General features: G+C 50.2%; 1 protein-coding gene across 2 annotated transcripts in view; it reads right to left on the bottom strand.

Annotated features, from left to right (window-relative positions):
- Window positions 1-4,247: 4,247 nt before the first annotated feature.
- Window positions 4,248-21,358, bottom strand: part of SAFB2 (scaffold attachment factor B2) — a 33,449-nt gene continuing 16,338 nt past the window's right edge. Inside the window, exons 11-21 of one of the 2 annotated variants that reach the window (XM_030879386.2) lie at window positions 21,178-21,290; window positions 17,027-17,157; window positions 15,669-15,760; window positions 12,744-12,880; window positions 10,809-11,099; window positions 9,678-9,818; window positions 8,353-8,395; window positions 6,878-7,008; window positions 5,134-5,246; window positions 4,942-5,008; window positions 4,248-4,652 (exon numbers count right to left, since the gene is read on the bottom strand). In XM_030879386.2, the coding sequence (XP_030735246.1) occupies window positions 4,502-4,652; window positions 4,942-5,008; window positions 5,134-5,246; window positions 6,878-7,008; window positions 8,353-8,395; window positions 9,678-9,818; window positions 10,809-11,099; window positions 12,744-12,880; window positions 15,669-15,760; window positions 17,027-17,157; window positions 21,178-21,290 (1,410 nt within the window). In that variant the 3' untranslated portion in view covers window positions 4,248-4,501. The remainder of the gene's footprint in view (window positions 4,653-4,941; window positions 5,009-5,133; window positions 5,247-6,877; window positions 7,009-8,352; window positions 8,396-9,677; window positions 9,819-10,808; window positions 11,100-12,743; window positions 12,881-15,668; window positions 15,761-17,026; window positions 17,158-21,177; window positions 21,291-21,358) is intronic. The other variant, XM_030879388.3, reaches the window with a different exon arrangement.

Here is a 21,358-nt window from a genome sequence, read left to right as displayed (position 1 = left end):
GACCCTGTCCCTCAACCTGCAAACCAGTTAAAAAGCACCACATCCCCACGAACTGACAACTTTGTGGCTGTACTTTAAAAAACTCGAAAGTCTTTTTAGACCCTTGCATTTGAAATTATTTAACTAAGAGTTAACGCATACAATTTGAGACTGGCAATCACCATGCAGGCTTGGGAATTCCTGCATAGTGAGAAAATTTAACCTAGGAACTGTTTTGAAATGTAATGAAATCTTTATGAATACAAAATTTAGCAGTTGACGAAGCTGACACATTTTTTGTAAATGTGGAGACATTTGATAAGGTATTCATTCTGATGTTGCAGTTTTCTCTTTGTATTTTTGGAGCTGATCGTTTCTTAGCTCTTCCTCCCCAGGCCTCAAAATATCTTACAGGTCTCCCGGAAAGCACGAGCACCCTAGGCCCTCTTCCTGCAGGCCTCCCAGGGCCTGCCAACACGTATTGAGCACTTACTGTATGCCAGGAGCAATTCTGAGCTTTTTTATGTATATCAGCTAATTTAATCTTTGCAAAGACCCTCTAATGGTAAATACTATCATATTTCCAGTTAAGGAAGCCAAAGCAGGGAGGAACTATTAACTCCCCATGGGCAGATAGGTAGGTTGGATTCCAAGCCATCACCCGAGGCTACTCCAGTGGCTCTCACTCCTATGACACCGAACAGCCCCCACCTCAACCTTTAAAACATTTTTTTAAATTGTGGCAAAATACACGTAACATAAAAGTTTGCCATCTTATACATGCACCCCTACATTCGTTCACAGCAGCACAATTCACAATAGCCAAGACATGGAAACTACCTAAATGCCCATTGACAGATGAATGGATAAAGAACATGTGGTACATATATACACAACGGAGTATTACTCAACCATAAAAAAGAATGAAATAATGCCATCTGCAGCAACAACATGGATGGACCTAGCGACTATCACACTAAGTGAAGTAAGTCAGAAAAAGAAAGACAAATGTATGATATCGCTTATATGTGGAATCTAAAATATGCCACACCCGAACCTATCTGCGAAACAGAAACAGACTCACAGACATAGAGAACAGACTTGTGGTTGCCAAGGGGAGGAGGGGTGGGCTGGGAGTTGGGGTTAGCAGATGGAAACTATTATATATAGGATGGATAAACATCAAGGTCCTACTGTATAGTACAGGGACTATACTCAATATCCTGTGGCAAACCATAATGGAAAAGAATATGAAAAGGAATATACATAACTGAATCACTTCGCTGTACAGCAGAAACTAACACAGTATTGTAAGTCAACTATACTTCAATAACATTTTTTAGAAAATTTATCATCTTAACCATTTTTAAGTGCACAACTCAGTGGCATTACGCACATTCACATTGTCCTGCAACCATTCCCACCATCCATCTCCAGAACTTTCTCATCTCCCCAAACTGAAACTCTGTCCCCATTGAACACTGACTCCCCATCCCCTCCCCCAGCCCCCACCATCCACCTGCTGTCTCTATGGATGGGACTCCTCTAGGGACCTCCTATGAATGGAATCAGTATTTGTCCTTGTTTCTGGCTTCTCTCACTGAGCACCATGTCAAGGTTCATCCCTGTTGTAGCAGGTGTCAGAACCTCCTTCCTTTTGAAGGCTAATATTCCACTGTATGGTTGGACCACAATTTGTTTATCCATACTACTACACACCCATTAGGATGGCTATTATATAAGAAAACAAACACACCCAGAAGACAAGTGTTGGTGAAGATGTAGAGACACTTGGAACCCTCGTGCAGGGCTGGTGGGAATGTAAGATAGGGCAGCCGCTGTGGGAAACAGCCTGGTGGTTCCTCAAAAGTTAAACATAGAATTACCATATAAGCCAGGAATTTCACTCCCAGGTATACACCCAGGAGGATAGAAAAGAGCTGTGCAAAGACCTACAGGCAAACTTGTCTTTATAGCAGCATGATTCGTAGGAGCCAAAAGGTGGAAACCACCCAAGTGTCCATTAGCAGATACTTTTTATAACAAATCTTTCCTTCCACCTCCCTTTTCTCTCCTGAAATAAAAATCTGAATATAACCTAATGACAGTTAAAAAAAAACAAAACAACCAGCAACCCAACCATATGACGCTCTATCAGATACAAGCAGAAGAAATAAAAAGAAAATAATGTCTGATAAGTGCTGTCTAATTTAGCCTGTCAACGCTGGGGCACAAGCCCCGGTTATATCATGTACAAGATGAAGTGCTCAGACGCATGGGTCTATTCAGACGTTTAATCTCAGACAGAAGCAGCAGGGGAGGTGTTTAGACCCTGCAGGTCTGTTCACAGAAACGGTGAACAACTCTTGGTAAGGTTCTGGACTAAATGACAAGCCGTTTTCCCTCAATTTATCCAGAAGTTGCACTCCTGAAAAATCTGTATGTATGAAAACTGTAAACTGTGTCCCCCTCCAAATTCACATGTTGAGGTCCTGGCCCCCAGGACCTTGGGATGTGACTGTATTTGAAGACAAGGCCGGTACAGAGGTAATCAAGTTCAAATGAGGTCAGTAGGGTGGGCCCTAAATCCAGTCTGAAATTCAGACGCAGACACACACACAGGGAGAAGGCTGGGTGAAGGAGGTAGAGACGGGGTGATGGATGTACAAGTCAAGGGATGCCAAAGGCTGCCAGCTGCCACCAGAGTTTGGGAGAGGACCTAGAACAGATCCCCCTCCCTACCCTCCGCCCCCACCCCCGCCCCCCAGCCTCAGAAGGAACTAGCCCTGCTGACACCTGATCAAGCACTCCTGCCTCTGGAACTGGGAGAAGATAAATTTCCCTTGTTTATATCACCCAGTCTGTCGTGCCGAGTACGGCAGCCGTGGCCAATCAATGTTGTCCTATGTATCCATGTAAAACAGAGACTGGTGTTAGGCCCAGCTAATGAGGAAAGGACTTGTCTCTCCCCACAGGCTGTCCGGGGGGACTGGCCCACACCCTCCACGCTTCCCGGGGTCCCCTCGAGCCAGCTGGGCGGCAGTGCCCTGGTCAAGCCCTGGCTCTGCACTTCAGGACTTGCTCCTATCTTGTGACAAGATCTGACAACCGGTCTCACCCTCAACCCCAAGTCGAATCTGGCTTCTCTTGGCCAACTTGGGACACCCGGACCCCAATTTCTAGACTAGCTTGCGGGGTGGGAAGATGAAGCTCTCCATGCAGGAGAAAACATGCCACACTGGCCCCGACTGCACCATGGAGACGTCGTCCTGTCAACCTGTCATTGGAAAATGACTCTAAAAGCCCCTGCGGTGAAGGAAGCGCATGAGGTGTTTATTTGGGCAATTCAAGCAGACAGGACTCGAGGGCCGGCTTCCTCGGCAAGCTCGGCAGGGTTTTCAGATTGCTCTTTTCAAACTAAACACCCCAGCAGGAACACAGGGAACTCCAGGAGAATTGGCAATTGTTCCGGGGCCTGTGGGGTGGCTGTCCTAGTTACGGAGGGGAGGGAGGGAATCAGGTTGCCAGTAGGCGGCACATGGGTTAACTCTTCACACGCCAATCCAGACCACGCCGGTCCAGGGCTGAGATTCGCGGGAAACCAGCGTCCCTCTTGACCCCAGGCCCTGCGCAGGTCCCAGATCAGTCTTGTGGCCACCAGGCCACCTCATTCATGGCTTCTGCCCCAACAAGCCTGCAGTCACCCATTCCGTGTCCCGACATCAGCTCTGCGTGGGCAGCCACGATCCTTCCAGAGGAACAGAGATGGCCCCTCTGGCCACACAGGGGTCTTTAATGAAGAAGATTGCTGCTGCTTATAATCACAAATGAGATTTCACCTATGAATTTGCATTTCCAGAAAAACGGGCGGATGGGATATAGCTGGGCTCACACCAGGCAGGGTCTGCCCCATCCCCAGCCCTCAGTCAGGCCCCCAAAACGCACACCACCACTGGATGGACACCCCCAGGCACCCCAGCAGAAGAGGTGAAGTGCTGGTCCCAGGGCCCCCCGATGCGCACACACACCTCCCCTCAGGGAAGAATTCCTAATTCCCATCCCAGCTCTGCCACCTACAAGCTCTCGGACAAATGATCTGACCCCGCAGCTATTTCCTCACCTGTGAGATGGGGAGGTGCACAGCCCCACTTCACTGAGAGCTGTGAGAATTCAGGAACACGAGCCGGCCTCTGCTACCCCAACAAAAGCGGTGCCGCCGAGGGCTGACACTGCTCTCTGCTCTGTCATCACTGAGACACACACACAGCTGCGAACCATAAACTTTTATTAACGGAAAATGGAATGCCTCGTTAACAGAAACCCTGTCTTACAAATGGCAGAACAAGAACACATTTATTTTAAAAAAAAGAAAAAATAAGTGGATTCACATTGTATTAAGCTACAACACGGTGGCAGGATTTGCTTCTGTTTCTTAAAAGATTCCACAAGTTCAAGGTAACTCTGGCTAATAGACTTGACAGTACGTCTGCCTGCCTACCAGGACACGCGGGGTGGGTGGGCTCTAGTAGCGGCGGGTGAAGTGGGGGTATGGGTGGGGGGCAGGGTGCGGACCTCTGCTGCCCCGGTCCTGGCCGGCCACTCCTCCACCCTCGAGGCCTCCGGAGGGCACCACGTGAGCCTGGGCATGCCCGCCGTGTGCAAAGCCGCCTCGCCTAGGAACAAAGGCACACGTTTGGCCCCGGAAGCACCTGTGTTCTCACTGTGTCACGTTGCAGCATAGGGCTCTGTGGCCTTTAGAGCCCCTTGGCTTTTTCCAGGTGAGGAAAATCATAACCACGGGTCGCATTCCGGGGAAGAGCGTTAGCTGCATAAGTTGCCAAGAGCTGCTTTGGGGGTTTGTTCTCAAAGCATTCGACCCCGAAAGTGGATCAAGCATGCAGAAAGGGAGAGGAAGTGAGAAGTGGGAACAAATCAATTTTATCTGCGGACAGTACTTCTTACCCCGATATTCCACCCCGACTTGCCACATGCCCTGGCCCCGAGGGCCCAGACAGGCCCCTCTCACCACCTGGAAGAGAAGAAAGAGTCTGCACTTGGAAGCCCTGGAAAAGCTGGCCCTCTGGAGCATGCTGGGACTGTGGCTGTCCCTCCCCTGGAGGCCCTCCCGACCCGCAGGCCGGGGTGAACCCATACCTTGCCACCGCAAGTGCTCCCGGCCCGCCGTGCCCGCATCCACTGTGCCCGGCCAGGCGCGCTCCTGATGCTCCTCCAGCCTCTGGCTGTGCTCCGCCCAGTCACGGCCACCCCTTTGCCAAAACGAAAGGCAGATACACAATGGTCCCACTGTGCCTCTAACGTGAGGCTGTGACATGGGGGCTCTGGGGGCTCGTGCCCCACTGTCAAGGGTTTCTGAGAGAAGTGGGCAAAGAATGGCAACAGACACTTCCCCAAAGATACACACTTGGCCAGTAAGCACACAAGTAGGTGTTCAGCACAGCTACCATCACAACCACCTCACCCTCATTAGGACGGCTATTATCTAAAAGACAAGGACGAGTGTTGGTGAAGGTGTGCAGAAACAGGGATTCTCACACTGGGCTGGTGGGAATGTAAAATGGTGCAGCCTCGTTGGAGAACAGTGTTGTGGTTCCTTAAAAGCTTAAACACAGAGCGACCGTATGACCCAGAGATTCCACTCCGAGGTGTCTAACCAAGAGACCGGTAAACATGCGTTAACACGAAAACTCATAGACCAGTGTTCTTAGCAGCATGATTCCGTAACAGCCCCGAAGTGGAAACCACCAAAGTGTCCATCAACTAATGAATGGATAAACAAAATGTGGTCCATCCACGTACTGGAATATTAATCAGCCGTGAAAAGGGATGAAGCGCTGACACTCGCTACAAGGATGCACCTTGAGAACACGATGCTCAGTGAGCGAAGCCAGACATAAAAGGCAACACAACACACTGTGTGATTCCAACTCATGTGAAACATCCACAACAGGCAAATCCACAGGGAAAGAAGTGGGTTAGTGGCTGCCAGGGGGATGGGGAGTGGCTGCTAACGGGGGTTTCTTTCGGGGGTGATAGAAATGCTCTGAAATGGACTGTGGTGATGGATGCACAACTCTATGAATTAACTGAAAGCCATCAAATTGCACACTTTAAATGAGTGAACTGCACAGCATGTGAATTATATCTCAAAAAAGCTATTTAAAAACGGTTTCAGACAGAAACCCCGGGAGATGAAAATCCAAACACGGTACCCACGTGCAGGTGCCAACAGCCCCTGGAGGCCTACAGGAAAGCCTCCCGGCCCCAGGCTGGGTGTGGAAGGACGAGGGCACTGCCCGCCGGTGACCACCACTCCGAGGCCCAGGACCAGGAAGCCAGCAGACCCCCCACACCTGTCTGCAAGGGTGAGTGCACCTCAGTGCGTGCAACGCCTATGGTCTCAGGTGACAGCCCCCTAGTCACACGGTGACGCTGCACAGTGCAACGTGTTGTCAGTGCAGGAGCTCGCCCATTTAAACTTAACGCAAATAGGACTAAACGACATGAAAGGACCCAGTGCTAAGTAGGTCGCTCAGGAAAGAACACTCTCATCTATCACACTGGCACTCCAGTCTTTGATCAACACCCAAAAACCCACCTAGAGGTGCAGCAGAAACTTGTGGTAGCCGTGACACCGGCCTTACAAACACCTAAAGACAACTTCAGGGGTAGGGTGGGGTAAAGCTTCTCTACTACTGATGGGGACAAGCCTTAGACGGCTTCAGGGCTGCCGCCTTCAGCAGGCAGAGCCCACACAAGGCCAGGAGGAGCTGTTCCAGGCGACCTGGCAGGTACACACGCCCAGTTCACTTTCAGAGACGCCAACCTGTCACCCGGTGAGGACAGTGATGCCCAGCCCCTCTGTGGCCTGCCCGCTAACCTGGGGGGAGGAGGCAGCCCCCGGCCCTCGCTCATCCTCTTGTCGGAGCCGTAGCCACCCCAGCCGTCTCGGGAGTCGCGGCCATGGCGCTCTGGTGGTCCTCCGTGGCCGTGGCGGTCGTCTGAGTAGTGCTGGAAGGCACAAGAGGGACAGGGCGACTCCAGTCACATGGCTCCCAGACAAGCTCGCGGCAGGTCTACCTTCTGGGTCTCGGAAACCTGCAGACCCTGCCTCAGCGCGCTAGGGTGTGGCTCAGCACCCCAGCCACCCACGAGGACCTGCCCAGGCCCCTTCGGGCACTTCCTGACCCCCTCCTTGAGAACCCCAAGCGCCGCTAAAGCTCCATCACTGGTGCCACACGAAGGGCCAGCAGCGGGCCCTCCCACCCATGAGCGTGGAGAGCCCCATGTTTCGGGGTCCACTGAGAAGAGTCACTCAGACCCGCCTTCCCTGAAGAGTCAGGGCACCTGCTCCTTGCTGGAGACAGGAGGGCCCTCCCCACACCCCTAGGGCAGGCCAGCGCCCTCAGAGCCCTCTCTGCTCATACTACTGTGGAGGCCTGGAGGCAAGTACTGAAGGCAGGAACGGCTTAGTACCCCTGGCCAACCAAGTCAGTGCTCAGGAAGCCAGCACACCTGGGGAGCAAGAGCGAATATAGCACTCTCTCAAAACCCACACCCCTGTTTTAAAAAGCCATGATTCTGATGCCGTCCCCCACCTTTCTCGTGGAGGCCTCCTCTGTTCTCTGAGCTGACACCCTAGGCACCTCTCACAGGGAACCTGCAGACTATCAGACACGGGGACCCATCCCAGTACCCGACACAGAGGAATGCCCCAAAACATGACCTAAATGACTCCCTAACAGGCCACTAAGCCCCCGCTGGGGCATCCCACAGTGCCTAGACTCAAGGCACTCCAAACATGTAGGCAACCAAGTATCTCTTCAATTAGTTTCTACTGAATAAAACGAAAAACAAGCCCTACCTGTGTTAAAAAACAGACTCCAGACTCGAGACTTCCCTAGTGGCGCAGTGGTTAAGAATCTGTCTGCTAATGCATGGGACATGGGTTCGAGCCCTGGTCCGGGAAGATCCCACATGCTGTGGAGCAACTAAGCCTGTGTGCCACAACTACTGAGCCTGCGTTCTAGAGCCTGTGAGCCACAGCTACTGAGCCCACGCACCATAACTACTGAAGCCCGCATGCCTAGAGCCCATGCTCCACAACAAGAGAAGCCACCGCAATGAGAAGCCCGCGCACCGCAATGAAGAGTAGCCCCCGCTACTTCATAGCAATGAAGACCCGATGCAGACAAAAAATAAAATAAATAAATAAACAAATAAAATACAAAACACAGACTCACTAACCAATCATTTCTGTGCACATCTACTCACCGGCCAGAACTGACATCTCCACGCCCCACCCACCCCACAGAAGCAGGCACGCCCCTGGCCTGCTATCTGGCTTTTACTCACCTGCCCATCTCGCTCTCCCATCACTGACCTTGAACCTTCCCTCCTGCAAAAAAGAAATGTCTCATTCCAAAGGCACCTGATGGCTCTACACAACACTGCTGCAGACCACACAGAAGAGTTCCACAATTAGAGTACTTATCCCCTTTTACCACATGAGAACTGTAATTTACTGGCCTGAAAAAAAACTGCCTCACAGCTTTCTCTGGGGGTAGGAGTGAAGTGGGATCCTAAGAAGGTGGGAACGAAGGTTTTACTGAACTAAAATCCCTTAGAGGGGTCTCAGAAGTAGAGACCCACACCATGAAGCTAATGCCTATAATTTTATCTGTGGCCTGATGACAAGTCAGGTAATAAGCTTCGGCAGGTCCCTAACCTCTAGTCTGACCCAACACACATGACTCACGCCACATCTGAAACCAATTCCAGCCGTAATTAATTAAACGAGCTGCTTCTCAGCCTGTCTTCCCCCCCCCCCCACTCTTCCTTCCCAGAGCTAATGAGCAGGGAAATGGCTCAAGGATATGCAGCTCAGGGGAGCATGATGAGAAACCTAGAGAGAGAATTCTTAAACTGGAAAAATCGAGGGCTGCTTTTCTAAAAAACGAGATATAGTCTTCATTAAAAAGGCACTGGCTCACTTTGTTATAAAGCAGAAACTAACACACCATTGTAAAGCAATTATACCCCAATAAAGATATTAAAAAATAAATAAATAAATATATAAAGGCACTGGCAAAAGAAAAATAACCCACCCAGACCCTCGAAACACAAAGTAGGCCTAACAGGACCTCTGCCACATTCCGCAGTCAGCTCTCTTCACGTGGGCTGGCACAACCCCATGCCAGTCAGTGACCCCCGCAGATTGCTCAGGCGGGTCATGGCCTTTCTCTAAACTGCTTTCTCATCTGTGTGAACAAGGAGGCCGGGCCACACCCTCCTCAAAGCCCGGTGCTCCAGAGCAGCTTGTGCCAGTGGGAGGGACAGGGAGGAAGTGTGGCCGTGGAGACCCCACAGGGAGCTGTGAAACCCAGAGCCCGGGGCCACCCCCAAGAGAGCTGAGCATGGGGGAAGCCAAGGTTCAGGTCCTGCCCAGGGCCCATCTGTTCTAAGACGACAGTGCATGAAACGTGCTCCGAAGTGCCTTCCCCCTAGACAAAGCCAGGATGCCGTACATGACCACCGATCCCAACGTCCTGCTCAAGGTCTGTTTCTAAGTCCCACGTGTGACGGTCAGAGGCACCCACTAGGAACCTCACGAGTGCACCAGACATTAAGAGAACAGACGGAGACCGATCCCTGCTGCAGGAGTGGGGTGGGGCACTGACCTGTCAGCCACGTGCTCCTGGTACTGGCCCCGGTCACGGTGGTCAAAGTCGTGGAAACGGTGATCGGGCCGAGGGAAGTCTGGGCGATATCTGTCCTCCATGGCCATGCGCTTTCCCTCTGGCCAATAGGCGTCATCTCGCCTGTTTTTTAATTTTAAAAAGAATGCAAATTTCATTTATGAAAGAGAATGAGAATAAAAAGAAAGAGGGCAGAAGTGGGGAGGGGAGCTCTCTCTCCAGACCCAATATCATTTAAAATGTCCCGCATGGCTAAAATCTAAACATTCAATCATTATCGCTTTGATTTGATAAATTAAAACCCCCAAACTGCCAAAAGGCATACTGGCATTCTCATCTGACAATCCTGAAAAAAGAACCGCTGTGAGCTAATTGTGTCACAAGGCTGTTAATACCTTGATCCCCACATGAGCTCAGATGCAAGTGCAATGAAATCTTTGATTCTCCTGGAATGAGGTTCCGAGTCACCACGTTCTCACCTCCTCGTCTGCTATGCTAACCTGAACCTCCCTCTGAGCTTTTGCAGAAGCAAAGGGAATTAGATCGGGTGATGGCAAACTATATACAACTCGGGATGGTATCCAATTATCTTCTTCCTGATTTTTACCAGAAAATTAGGCTCACAGGTGGTGGGGTGATGGGTGACCATCAATTAAGCCGCTCAGAGAAGCTGGAGAGCAATAAACCTACTTTCTGAGTGGGAAGGCAATCTCCTTCTCCACAGCACCCAGCCTCTCCCTCTAGGAGGACACACGAGCCTGACGGAGACGGCAGTGAATGCGGCATAACGCATGCTTGGTTGTCTCCACTCCACTAGACAGTGGTCATGCTCCACCAGGAGCCACAGTGCGAATAGCAGGACGGCCTAGGCGAAAGCATCAAACCCTTCAGCAAGTGGCAACAATCAAGATTCTCTGAAGCGTAACTCGGGTGGGGAAAAAAACGCTGCATTGGCCACAGAGGTGGCAGCAAGGAGCCCTGCCCAAGCGTCCAGAGGCCCAGTTTCTGTCTGAAACACCTCCGACTCCCTACACTAAGGTGGACAGGAGCGGGGTGGCTCTTTCAACGTCAGGAGAAGCGCCCCGTCGCCCCACTCCGGGCCGGGGGCCTTACCGCCCAACGTCGTAGGGCCTCCTGAGCACCGACCGCCGCTCCTGCTCGTAGCGCAACTGCTCCTGCTGGTGCCGCAGCTCCTCGCGCTCCCGCTGGATGCGCTCCTGCTCCTTCCGGCGCTCCCGCTCCACGCGCTCGCGCTCCCGTTCCAGCCGCTCCCGTTCCAGCCGCTCCCGCTCCAACCGCTGCCGCTGGCGCTCGAGCTGCAGGCGCTCCCGCTGCAGCCGAGCCTTCTCCTTCCCCTCGTGGAGGGCGTCGAGGCGCTGCTCCCTCTCACGCTGCTCACGCTCTCTGGGGGAACACAGGAAGGCCGCCCTGACTTCCCGACGTGGTGGCGCCCGGCCATCGAGATGTCGTCCTCCGAAGGAGTCTGGAACCTTCCAGCTCCCGGATGCGAACTGGCTCGCCCCGGGCCTGGCTGCCCCCTGCCGGCTACTAGGCGGCAGGCACTAACCGGCTCCCTAAGCTGCTCGATCGGCCAGAAACCCCAATCTCCACACTTTCCCTTTCTCCAAACAGCAAAGCTGGGGTGAGCTGGGAGGGAGGGGGTGATGACGAGCAGACACAGAGCCTCAGGTCCAGACCAGGAGGACCTGGCTCAAAGAGCACCAAAACAAAGCCATAGCTAAATAAAGGTCAGGAAAGTAAGAAAAGCAACGGATAATTGCCACTCTGAAGCTGCTGGGCACGGAGAAAACCCTGGAGATACGGATGACAGTAGCTTTCCCTGAAGAGGGACAATCAACACTGTCTTTTTGTCACCCCTCCCCTCTACAAGGCTGTATTTTTTTTTTTTTTTTTTTTTTTTTTGCGGTACGCGGGCCTCTCACTGTTGTGGCCTCTCCCGTTGCGGAGCACAGGCTCCGGACACGCAGGCTCAGCGGCCATGGCTCACGGGCCCAGCCGCTCCGCGGCATGTGGGATCTTCCCGGACCGGGGCACAAACCCGTGTCCCCTGCATCGGCAGGCGAACTCTCAACCACTGCGCCACCAGGGAAGCCCAAGGCTGTATTTTTAATAAGCACGTCATTTTGAAGGGACCTAAGAGGGGGTGGGGAAAGGAGAAGGCCAGTCACCAGCGAAGGGGACGGTGGTCTCATTTATCAGCCACCGCACACCAGGAGCTGAGCGGGGACTGGGGAAACCCGTTCTGCTCTCTTCACACCCTCCCACGGTGCCTGGGAAGGGTCCAAACCAAGGGCAAGCCAGCTGGAAGCAAAACATCTCCAAATGATCAAGAAATTTTTACTTGCTAAACCCCATATGCAGAGGCTGAAATCACACTGTTTTGGAAAAGCAAACTGGAGAAGTTTCTACATGATCTGCCTTAGCTCAAGAAAGTTTCCCAAACACTGCAGTATCACAACTTCACTGGGTGACGTTTAAGGGAAAATGACGAGGGAGCTCTAGACAACCTGGTGTGAAATGGCAGAAAGCGAAAATGGAAATGACAAGCCTGCTTCAACAAACCATCTCCTCAGCAAAGGGGCACAGAATCGCTGTGGGACCGCTGCTGCCTGAAAACGCCACGAAACGCAGACGTCTCAGGAGCAAAGATGTGAATCACAGCTCTAACAGGCCAGCCTGTTCCTGGGCTGCCATGTTGATCTAATTCACGTGGAAGGGTTTGGCGGCAAAAACTGAGGCCTCAACCCTGGAGACCCTTCTACCAAAGCCATAGGCAGCGTGGGTCCGCTTGCTACTTGGTCCAGGGTGCAACTTCAGCCAGAGGAGATGCTGCCGAGCAGAAACGGGCTCTGATGAAATGTCACGGGACTACCATGGGCCAGTGTGAACGCCCCCGCCTTTCGCTCTCAGAGGAAACACACTAGGAGGCCAGTGAGCCACAGCCACACAGGCGACTCGCTTAGGAGGAAGAGCAACCCTCCCAAGAGGAGACCATGGACCCGCCGGCCTCGCTCGGCCCCCACTCACCGCCGCCTCTCTGTCTCTCGGATTTCCCGTTCCCGCTGCCTCTGGCGCTCTCGTTCCCTTTGCTCTTTGATTTTGTCAAAGGACAAGATGTCTCTCTTCTCTTTGCTTTCCGATTTGCGATCCTGACTCTTTGAGCTCTGTTTACCAAAATTGGTTTATTAATGTTAGGAAAATGCTGACAACAGATGCACGACGCAAGTGGAGTATGCACATCTGGACTAGACTAAGATCCTTCAATCCCACGTAGTTTACAGGGAGGCCCCAGCACAGGCCGCCTCACACCGCCATCTGAGTTACGCTGCTAGAGTCTTGCTTTCAAAGGGCATTAATGGCAGAGAAAAGGTGGGGTGAAACCTCAGCAGTTTTTCTGCAGCAGCAGAGCCAAGCGCTCTGCATTATCTAAAGCAAAACGAGGCTCCCCAGAGGCACAGGCCATGTGCACTCGATGCCCGCAGCGACCCCTTCGTTCACTGGGGAAGCTGTCGAAGCAGCTGTCTAGACAGACAGCTGGAGGAGGGGCTGCGTTTTTCACTTCTCAGCTATTGGCTCAGGCCTCAGGCATGTGGCCTCAAAAAAGAACCAACCAAAGGCACTTGAATGTAAAACAGCACTGCCAGTAAGGCAGAAAGTACCAGTGGGCAACTTCTATGCTCTTACATTTCTGGGAGAAGACAGGAAACAATGACAGCCAATACCCATTTCTGAGGCTCTCAAAGGCTGGGACTCCCAAACTGGCCACAAGCAGACTCTCCCAGAAGTTTTTACGTAGCTCAGAACCCAGGGCCTCCTGCAGACCCGCCACCTCAGAATCTCCAGGGAAGGGGGGCCTGGGAGACACTATTCAAATGCTCCTCAGCTTATTTTCTTAATTCGCTCACTAAGGGGCAAAAACGTCAATGAAAGACAAAGCAATCCAAAAGAAAGATAGGCAAAGGAGGGGGACACAGAGGACACCCTCATTACAGGGACAGATCTGCAACCCAAAACATCGCCATTACCCTCAAGATGGGCAGAGTTGAGAGTCTGATCACACACACTGCAGACTGGAGTGAGGAAGGGCAGATGCCCTATGTTCCGAGGTACGGATGTGATCTTCTGGGGAGGCCAGCATGGCAGTGGAGGTGCCGAATCCGACTCCAAGTTCAAGGCTGGCCTCGGCCACTTCCTAGCAGCCCAGCACACGCTACACACTCAGTGAACCTAAGTATCCTCTATAACCTTTCTGAAGGGCACTCTGATAGTATCTATCACAATGAACAACATCCTGGCGGCTTTGGACCAACACTGCCAACAGGCGTGCACGCAAATGTTGCACTACAGCCATTTTCAATAGGGGATGTGGAAACAACCAAACGTCCGTCACCAGGGGACTGGTTAAAAATGATCAAGGTGCATCCGTAAGCTGAAATGATACGAGCTTTACAAGGAAAAGGACACACACCACCACCTGGATGGATTTCAGGGACATCACGCTGAGGGAAAAGGCCAATCTCAAGGTCACGGTTGCACGATTCCATTTAAACACTTGCTCACAACGACAACATGCTGGTAATGTAAGACAGGTTAGAGGTTTCCCGGCGCTGGGGATGGGCTGGTGGGGTGGGTGTGACAATAAAGGGATACCAAGGAGGAGATCTTTGTGCTGATGGACTAGTTCTGCATCTGGACTGTGGTGATGGGACACAAATCTACACGGGTGACAAAATGTCCTAGCACTGTTCACACCCTCTATGCCACCCTCCTGGCTCTGTGACTGTGCTACACGGTTACACGAGATGGAGCCACTGGATGAAACCAGGTGACGGGTTCCTGGGCCTCAATTTCCTGTGAATCTGTAATTATTTCAAATTTTAAAAACATTTTTTTAAAAGTAGAAAAAGCAGAACTGTATGTCTCAATACACAAAGCTCTCCAAGACATCACATACAAAGAGGTGTACAGCAGCCAAGTTATGGGAAGACCCTTTCCCCATGGTGTTTCAGAGTGTAGACACGTGCCGCATGTGTAATGCCCTTTGAGGGGAGCCCATGCAGAGCACAGGCTTCTGCTTCGCTTACCTTGTATCTTTCTATACTACATGTATGTTCTAATCAGGCCTGCATTATTAGTTACTTTTTTAACATCAGAGTTATTTGGGTGGTAACATTATAGGCCTTTTTGGGTTTTCTTCTCTAGATTTCTCTGTATTTTATGATTTTCCTATAGCCCAGAGGAAAAACAGCATTAGGAACTGCTGCTTTATAGAACCCAAATGTTCATTTCAAAATTAAGTGTCAAGACCACAAAGTGTTCTTGGATGAATACTGTTAGCTCTGCACTCACTAACACAGCATTACTCTCCTCATTAACCTTTTAGTTAGAACCTTCAGCTGGATGCAGAGGGTTTTGTTTTCCAGAGTAGAAGCAGCAAAATGGACAAGCAACTAGCTTGTCCAGCAGCATGGCCCACAGAAGCGATGGAGCTCATTCTCTGATAACATGGAAGACAGTTTTAGGGTGGACTCTACTTTTCTTTTTGGTTAATTTAATAGGAGACTAGAAAAACTAAAGAAAATAAATAAAGTACTATTAGATTAACCAAAGAGTAGAACCTGCCTTCCAACTTGACAAGCCCTGGGTCTTGCCCATTCCATCCAACTTGTGAATCAATTCTCCTTCTAGAAAACAGTATAACCTATAACCTAACAGGACCGGCAAAGGGTCAACACATTTATGGGGAGCAAACACAATTAAGTATTGTTTTGAAATAAGTTTCAGAACCTAGTTCGTGCCTGTACATATACTCTAAATAGTTAATACGCCTTTTGAGTTCTTTTTCTTAACACTTCAAAGGTGAAACAACGTTGTTCTTATACTGCAAATCCGAGTGGTTGTTAAACCACCATCAGAACTAGCTAGACTTGAGAGGGCAGAAGCGATACTTACTCTCTCCTTTGACCTGCTTGTGGTTTTCACACTAATGACAGGCTCCCCTTTCGATTTATCCATCACAACTGTTCGTTCCATGCCTCTGCTTCCTTCAGGAGAAAACACAGCCGCTTACGAAATCATGCTGACCCCCCCCAGCTCCTGACCGCAGGCAGCAGCCCCACCAACCGAGGGCTCTGGACATGCCCTCCAATGACTGCTGATAAGCTCTGGAGCCTCGGCGCCCCATCTCTCTCCCCTCTGTGATGTGAGGTCAGTGACGCCCACATGGCAACAGCAGGTCTGAGGTGGACGGGGCACCCCAACAGGCCTTTGCTCGTCTGGAATGAAGTGGTGTGATCTGTTCACACCTTACGGCGTAAACGGGAATTAAACTGCATTCTGCAACGTGGGCACCAACACGTCCCACACTCAGGCCTCCTTCACCCCCACGCTAAACCCCAGTGGCTCCAGGGACCATGCACTTCGACGTGCATTCCTCCCACAGGTTCTGGAGAGCTCTGCAAAACCCAGGCCCCTGTGCTGAGTCAGACATGGCCTGCCAGCTTGGAGGGCCCCGCGAGACAGGTGGGCTCTCCTCATTCATCTACTGCAATAAAGGCTTCCAAACTGATTTTCCCCTCAATGAAATGGTAAGCAGGCTCTAACCACCGGAACAATTACTGATTTACGGAGATTTACAATACTGAAGGAACATTTTAAAAACACGGTGCTCTTGAGACTGCTGGTAAATTACTCCAAACACTTGAGATGTAACTTGTAATGTGCCGTACCAAATTCCAAGGTTCCAGAGGGTTGGGTTGTTTCTGTTTTAAAGGGGGTGGAGGGCATGTGTGTGTGGGGGGGAGCGCACTGGTTTCACTTTTCCCCACAAAACTTTCTGTGGAGTCTCATGCAAACCTGAAGGTGCATTGCACAATAAACTTTTATAATGGGTATAGATGCTCTGAGGTTTTAGTTTTCTCTACATTTTTTTTTTTATCTGATTTTAACACAAATGCAGGAAAAACTCGACGACATACGTGCAGAACTGCATGGAATTAGTCACAGGAACTAGGACACCTCGCTCTTGCAAATCCCACATTCTATTCTACCGGAGACTCAGGAAAAGCCAACACCCAGGTCACTGAGCCACCAATAAACACAGATCCCAACCAGAAAAACTACAGATTTCTGATGTTGTAGAGAAACCCCTTTTGGCCATTTCATCACCGGAGGCTGTCCTCTAAGAGCTTCCTGCACACAGTACAGCTCAGCAAAAGGCACCAAGCCTGCTGGGCCCTCACTCCATGCAACCCGCCTGCCGCCCTTGCCGCCTCTTCCCTTCTCGTGAACACTCCACAGACTCTCATCACCTGATCTGGTGACTCGGGACCGATTGGCTGCTCCCGGTTTCAGCTCATCTTCATCTTTTTCTTCCTTTTTAATGTTTTCAGGTTTTCTTTCCTCCTTCTTCTCCATCTTCTCTTCCTTCTTAATTACAGTTCTGTTTAGAAACATGGTGATCACACTTGAGGTCCTGAGATTCTCACAGGAGTAGCTCACACTCAGACTTCTACACAAAGCAAACCCGCCCGCTGCCAGTTGGAGGAAAAAAATTATTTGAAAACTGTGGTAATGATAATACCCTCTTTAGATACAGCCCCTTCCCACTTAAGTTACCTGCCACATCTAAAAACATGCCAGATGAAACTACAGGCTCGTGGGGTGTCTCCCCAAAATGCCAGATGTACCAGTGTGTAAACAGGCCCAGAAGCAGACATGAGAAACACTCCAATTATACAGGAAAGCTTGTTAAAAACTAACTTCAAATGTTTCATCTTGTATGTGTAGAATATTACTTTTAAGTTTTATAGGGAAAAACACTTTTTCCGAAAAGCAGAGTATAAAACAGAATGGAGGTACAGTACAAGGAGGGGCGGTGCCTGCTGCAGGAAGCCCTGGGCCCCCCACCCAGACCACCCCCCCCACCGCACCTGGTAATTTCCGCACGCTTTGGGGGAGGCAAAATGGCACGTGAGGTGCCAGCAAATATGGAAACTGCTGGTGCCATTTCAACTGAAGGCAGTCTCACGCTAAGCAGTCAAACAAATCGTCGCTGCCATTCAAACGTGTCTCCCACATTCCCTACTGCTGCTTGTCCCCGGAGTTAAACTCCACACTTACAAAATGCCCATTGCGTGCCAGGGTCCAGGATGGGAAATCCAGGTCCTATGGGGTCTGCTAACAAGCACCACCTGCCCTCTCTTCCCACCACCCAGGCAGAGCTTGGGATGGCCGAGGAAACCTCTCCCAGATGCCCCTCAGCTCACACTTCCTCCCTCCTAAACTTCCACAGCATGACGCTTTAAAACTGTATCTATTTTGAGAAATATTCAATTTCAAAATGAAACAAAATAATAACTGATGGCGTCTATCAGAACTGAAAACTAAGTGTTTGTAACATACTGCTTTCCCTTTACAACACAAAACACTCTGGACACAGCCACCCCTGTGACAGTCTCCATCCCTGTGACAGCCACCACCAGTGCCTTTACTGTCAATTGTGTGGCTCCACCTCTTCTGGCTTCACTCGCATATTCCCGTAACCATGATGCCCTACAGTGATGCTCTAGGTTTCTTAAGACTGACACAGTGAGACAGTCCTCGTGTGCTGCTCTACAATGCCTTTCACCGCATGCCCTGCCGGTTGGGCTGTGTGGACACACGCACAGATCTGGGTCCTTTCGACTGCTGAACCACAGCCCACTGTTATTTACCCGCTTCTCTTCTGACAGATTAGAGACTGCTTCCGCTCACCACCTGACTGCAAATAAACCCCAGAAACCATCTCTGACGTGCCTTTTCCACTGTTCCGGGGCAGCACCCTCTCCCTCCCAGTAGCCTTACAAAATGTCTTGAAAGGAGACCCTTCCTACTTGTTCTGGACTCCTAGACACAAATGGACTTCTTGATAACACTAATTAAGTTAAAAACCAATTTCTTTCTTTTTTTTTTTTGCTGCGCCATGCAGCTTATAGGATCTTAATTCCCCAACCAGGGTTTGAACCTGGGCCCTCGGCAGTGAAAGCACAGAGTCCTAACCACTAGACTGCCAGGGAACTCCCTAAAAAGCAATTTCTAAAAAATATATACATAGGGAGAAAAAGACCAGAAGAATAGATACCAAAAGTGTCAGCCCTGGGTAGTGGGATTATGCTTGACATTTGTGTGTGCTTTCCAAATGGCAATTACATAAAAACTCATCCAAGACAAGCAACCTCTTTAGGAAAAGCTTCTCTATGTCACTTAAGCTGACTACCAAACCTAGAAATTCTTAAAAACGAAAGGTCAGGGACATCCCCAGTGGCGCAGTGGTTAAGAATCCCCCTGCCAATGCAGGGGACACAGGTTCGAGTCCTGGTCCAAGAAGATCCCACATGCCGCGGAGCAACTAAGCCCATGAGCCACAACTACTGAGCCTGTGCTCTAGAGCCTGTGAGCCATAACTACTGAGCCCACATGCCACAACTACTGAAGCCCACGCGCCTAGAGCCTGTGCTCCGCAATAAGAGAAGCCACCGCAATGAGAAACCCACACACCACAACAAAGGGTAGCCTCCGCTCTCCGCAACTGGAGAAAGCCCACGCAGCAACGAAGACCCAATGCAGCCAAAAAAAAAAACCCACAAAAGGTCAAATGAGGGTGTTCAATGAAGAAGAGAGTAAGATTAAAAACGAACTTTAAAACGCTCAGCCTCCTACACAAACCACTTGAAAGCAGTCTGGTTTCATTTTAAGCTCATCACCCAGTTAAGCAGCCCTGCGCTAGGGTAGCCACCCCCTGCTCGCCTCAGGCCCGGCGCTGCTCCTTTCTGAGCTGTCTCTCCTTCCACACAGAGCACAGACCTCACAGCATCGTTACAGGGGCTGCGGAAACCACACACGCTAACTAGTGATTACACCCCCTTCCTTTCCCCATAAACATATCTCACTTTTGTGATCAGAAAATCAACATATGAAATGTATCTCGAGGTGCTAAGAATACCAAGAACTCCCAAGAGCTCCCCATGTTCCCCCAGTACAGGTTTTTAGCACTACCAACAGGATGTGTCTCTTTGGAGAAGCTGCCAAGAAAATTACGATCTCACCCCTAAATACAAAAAAGCTAATCTGACATGCATTTCTCCTGGGTTTACAAATTCCAATTTGGCTACAACGAAGATGGCTAAGTACATCTTTAAAAACCAAGTTTAGGGCTTCCCTGATGGCGCAGTGGTTGAGAGTCCGCCTGCCGATGCAGGGGACACGGGTTCGTGCCCTGGTCCGGGAAGATCCCACATGCCGCGGAGCGGCTAGGCCCGTGAGCCATAGCCGCTGAGCCTGCGCGTCCGGAGCCTGTGCTCCGCAACGGGAGAGGCCACAACAGTGAGAAGCCCGCATACCGCAGAAAACAAAACCAAAAACAAAAACCAAGTTTAACTTATGAATGTAATGCCCACAGTCATGTTTATTTAACTATAAATTTTCTTACGTTTAAAAAAAAAACAGAAAAACTGAATTACAGTGAGACTGACATTCTCAGCAAGATTCAATTTTTAGGGTGTGAGTGGACCTAGAAATGAAAATAACCTGTGCTGACAATACAAACTCAACATAAACTATGCATTCTGAGAATAGCACCCTGTCAGGCCCGTCAACAAAATCTACCTTCTCAAAAAAGATAAACCTACAATTTTGATAAAAGTATCAATGGGAAATGCTTGCTTTTGAAAGATCTGTCCCTGTTTTCATCTTGATTAAAGATGCACCTCCTTTATAAAGGTAGTCTCTCAGACCTGTGGTTCCCAAACTATGGTGCCAAGGTACACCAGGATGGGTGAACTCACAACTGCCCTGGGATATTTTAAATTTCTGAGGGAAACAAAGAAATACTATCTGCCAGACAACACGTCAACTACTAGCTTGTGGTCACTCGTTTCGATATTAGATCAGGCTACATTCCTTTGGATGAAACTGTCTTTGCAAAGCTGGGCTTCTGCAGTTGCTGTGATAAAATACAAGATGCACAAGGATCAATGTGGACCAGGAAATGATTCCAGGGTTTGAGAGGCCATACAAGAGCTCAGAATGTCAAGAATGAAGTAAAAATACAGCTGACCCTTGAAAAGCATGGGGACTGGGGAGCCGACCCTCCACAGTCGAAAATCCACATGTAACTTCATAATCGGCTCTCCCTATCCGCGGTTCCACACCTGCAGGTTCAACCAACTCTGCACCTGTAGTACTGTAGTATTTACTCCTGAAAAAACTGCCCGTGTGAGCGGACCTGAGCAGTTCAAACCCGTGTTGTTCAAACATCTTTCAGTCTGTGTTATTTTTTCAACAGATTACTAACTTGCTTGGACATAAATACTAAGCGGCAGCAAGATGCCAAAAACCACCCAAGATGTAAATAAGGAGCTGGTGACCCTGTGGCTGCCACCTGCCCTCCTCTGAAGAGAAAGGTTTTAAAAAAGCACTTTACTTTTCAACTTTGATCTCCACAGAATGATGTCTGTCAACATTAGACAATTTTTCCTTCTTCACTTCACATTCTTTTCTGTCAGACAGCTTTTTCCCAGCAGGTTCGTTTTTGGCCTAAAATACAACACAGACAGAAACAGGTTAGGGACCAGGTCTTCTGGCCTGTGAGCTCTGAGTTACAG

This window comes from Globicephala melas, chromosome 3, assembly GCF_963455315.2.
Source record: "Globicephala melas chromosome 3, mGloMel1.2, whole genome shotgun sequence".
Classification (NCBI taxonomy): Eukaryota; Metazoa; Chordata; class Mammalia; order Artiodactyla; family Delphinidae; genus Globicephala; species Globicephala melas.
This window is presented reverse-complemented; position numbering and strand designations above follow the sequence as displayed.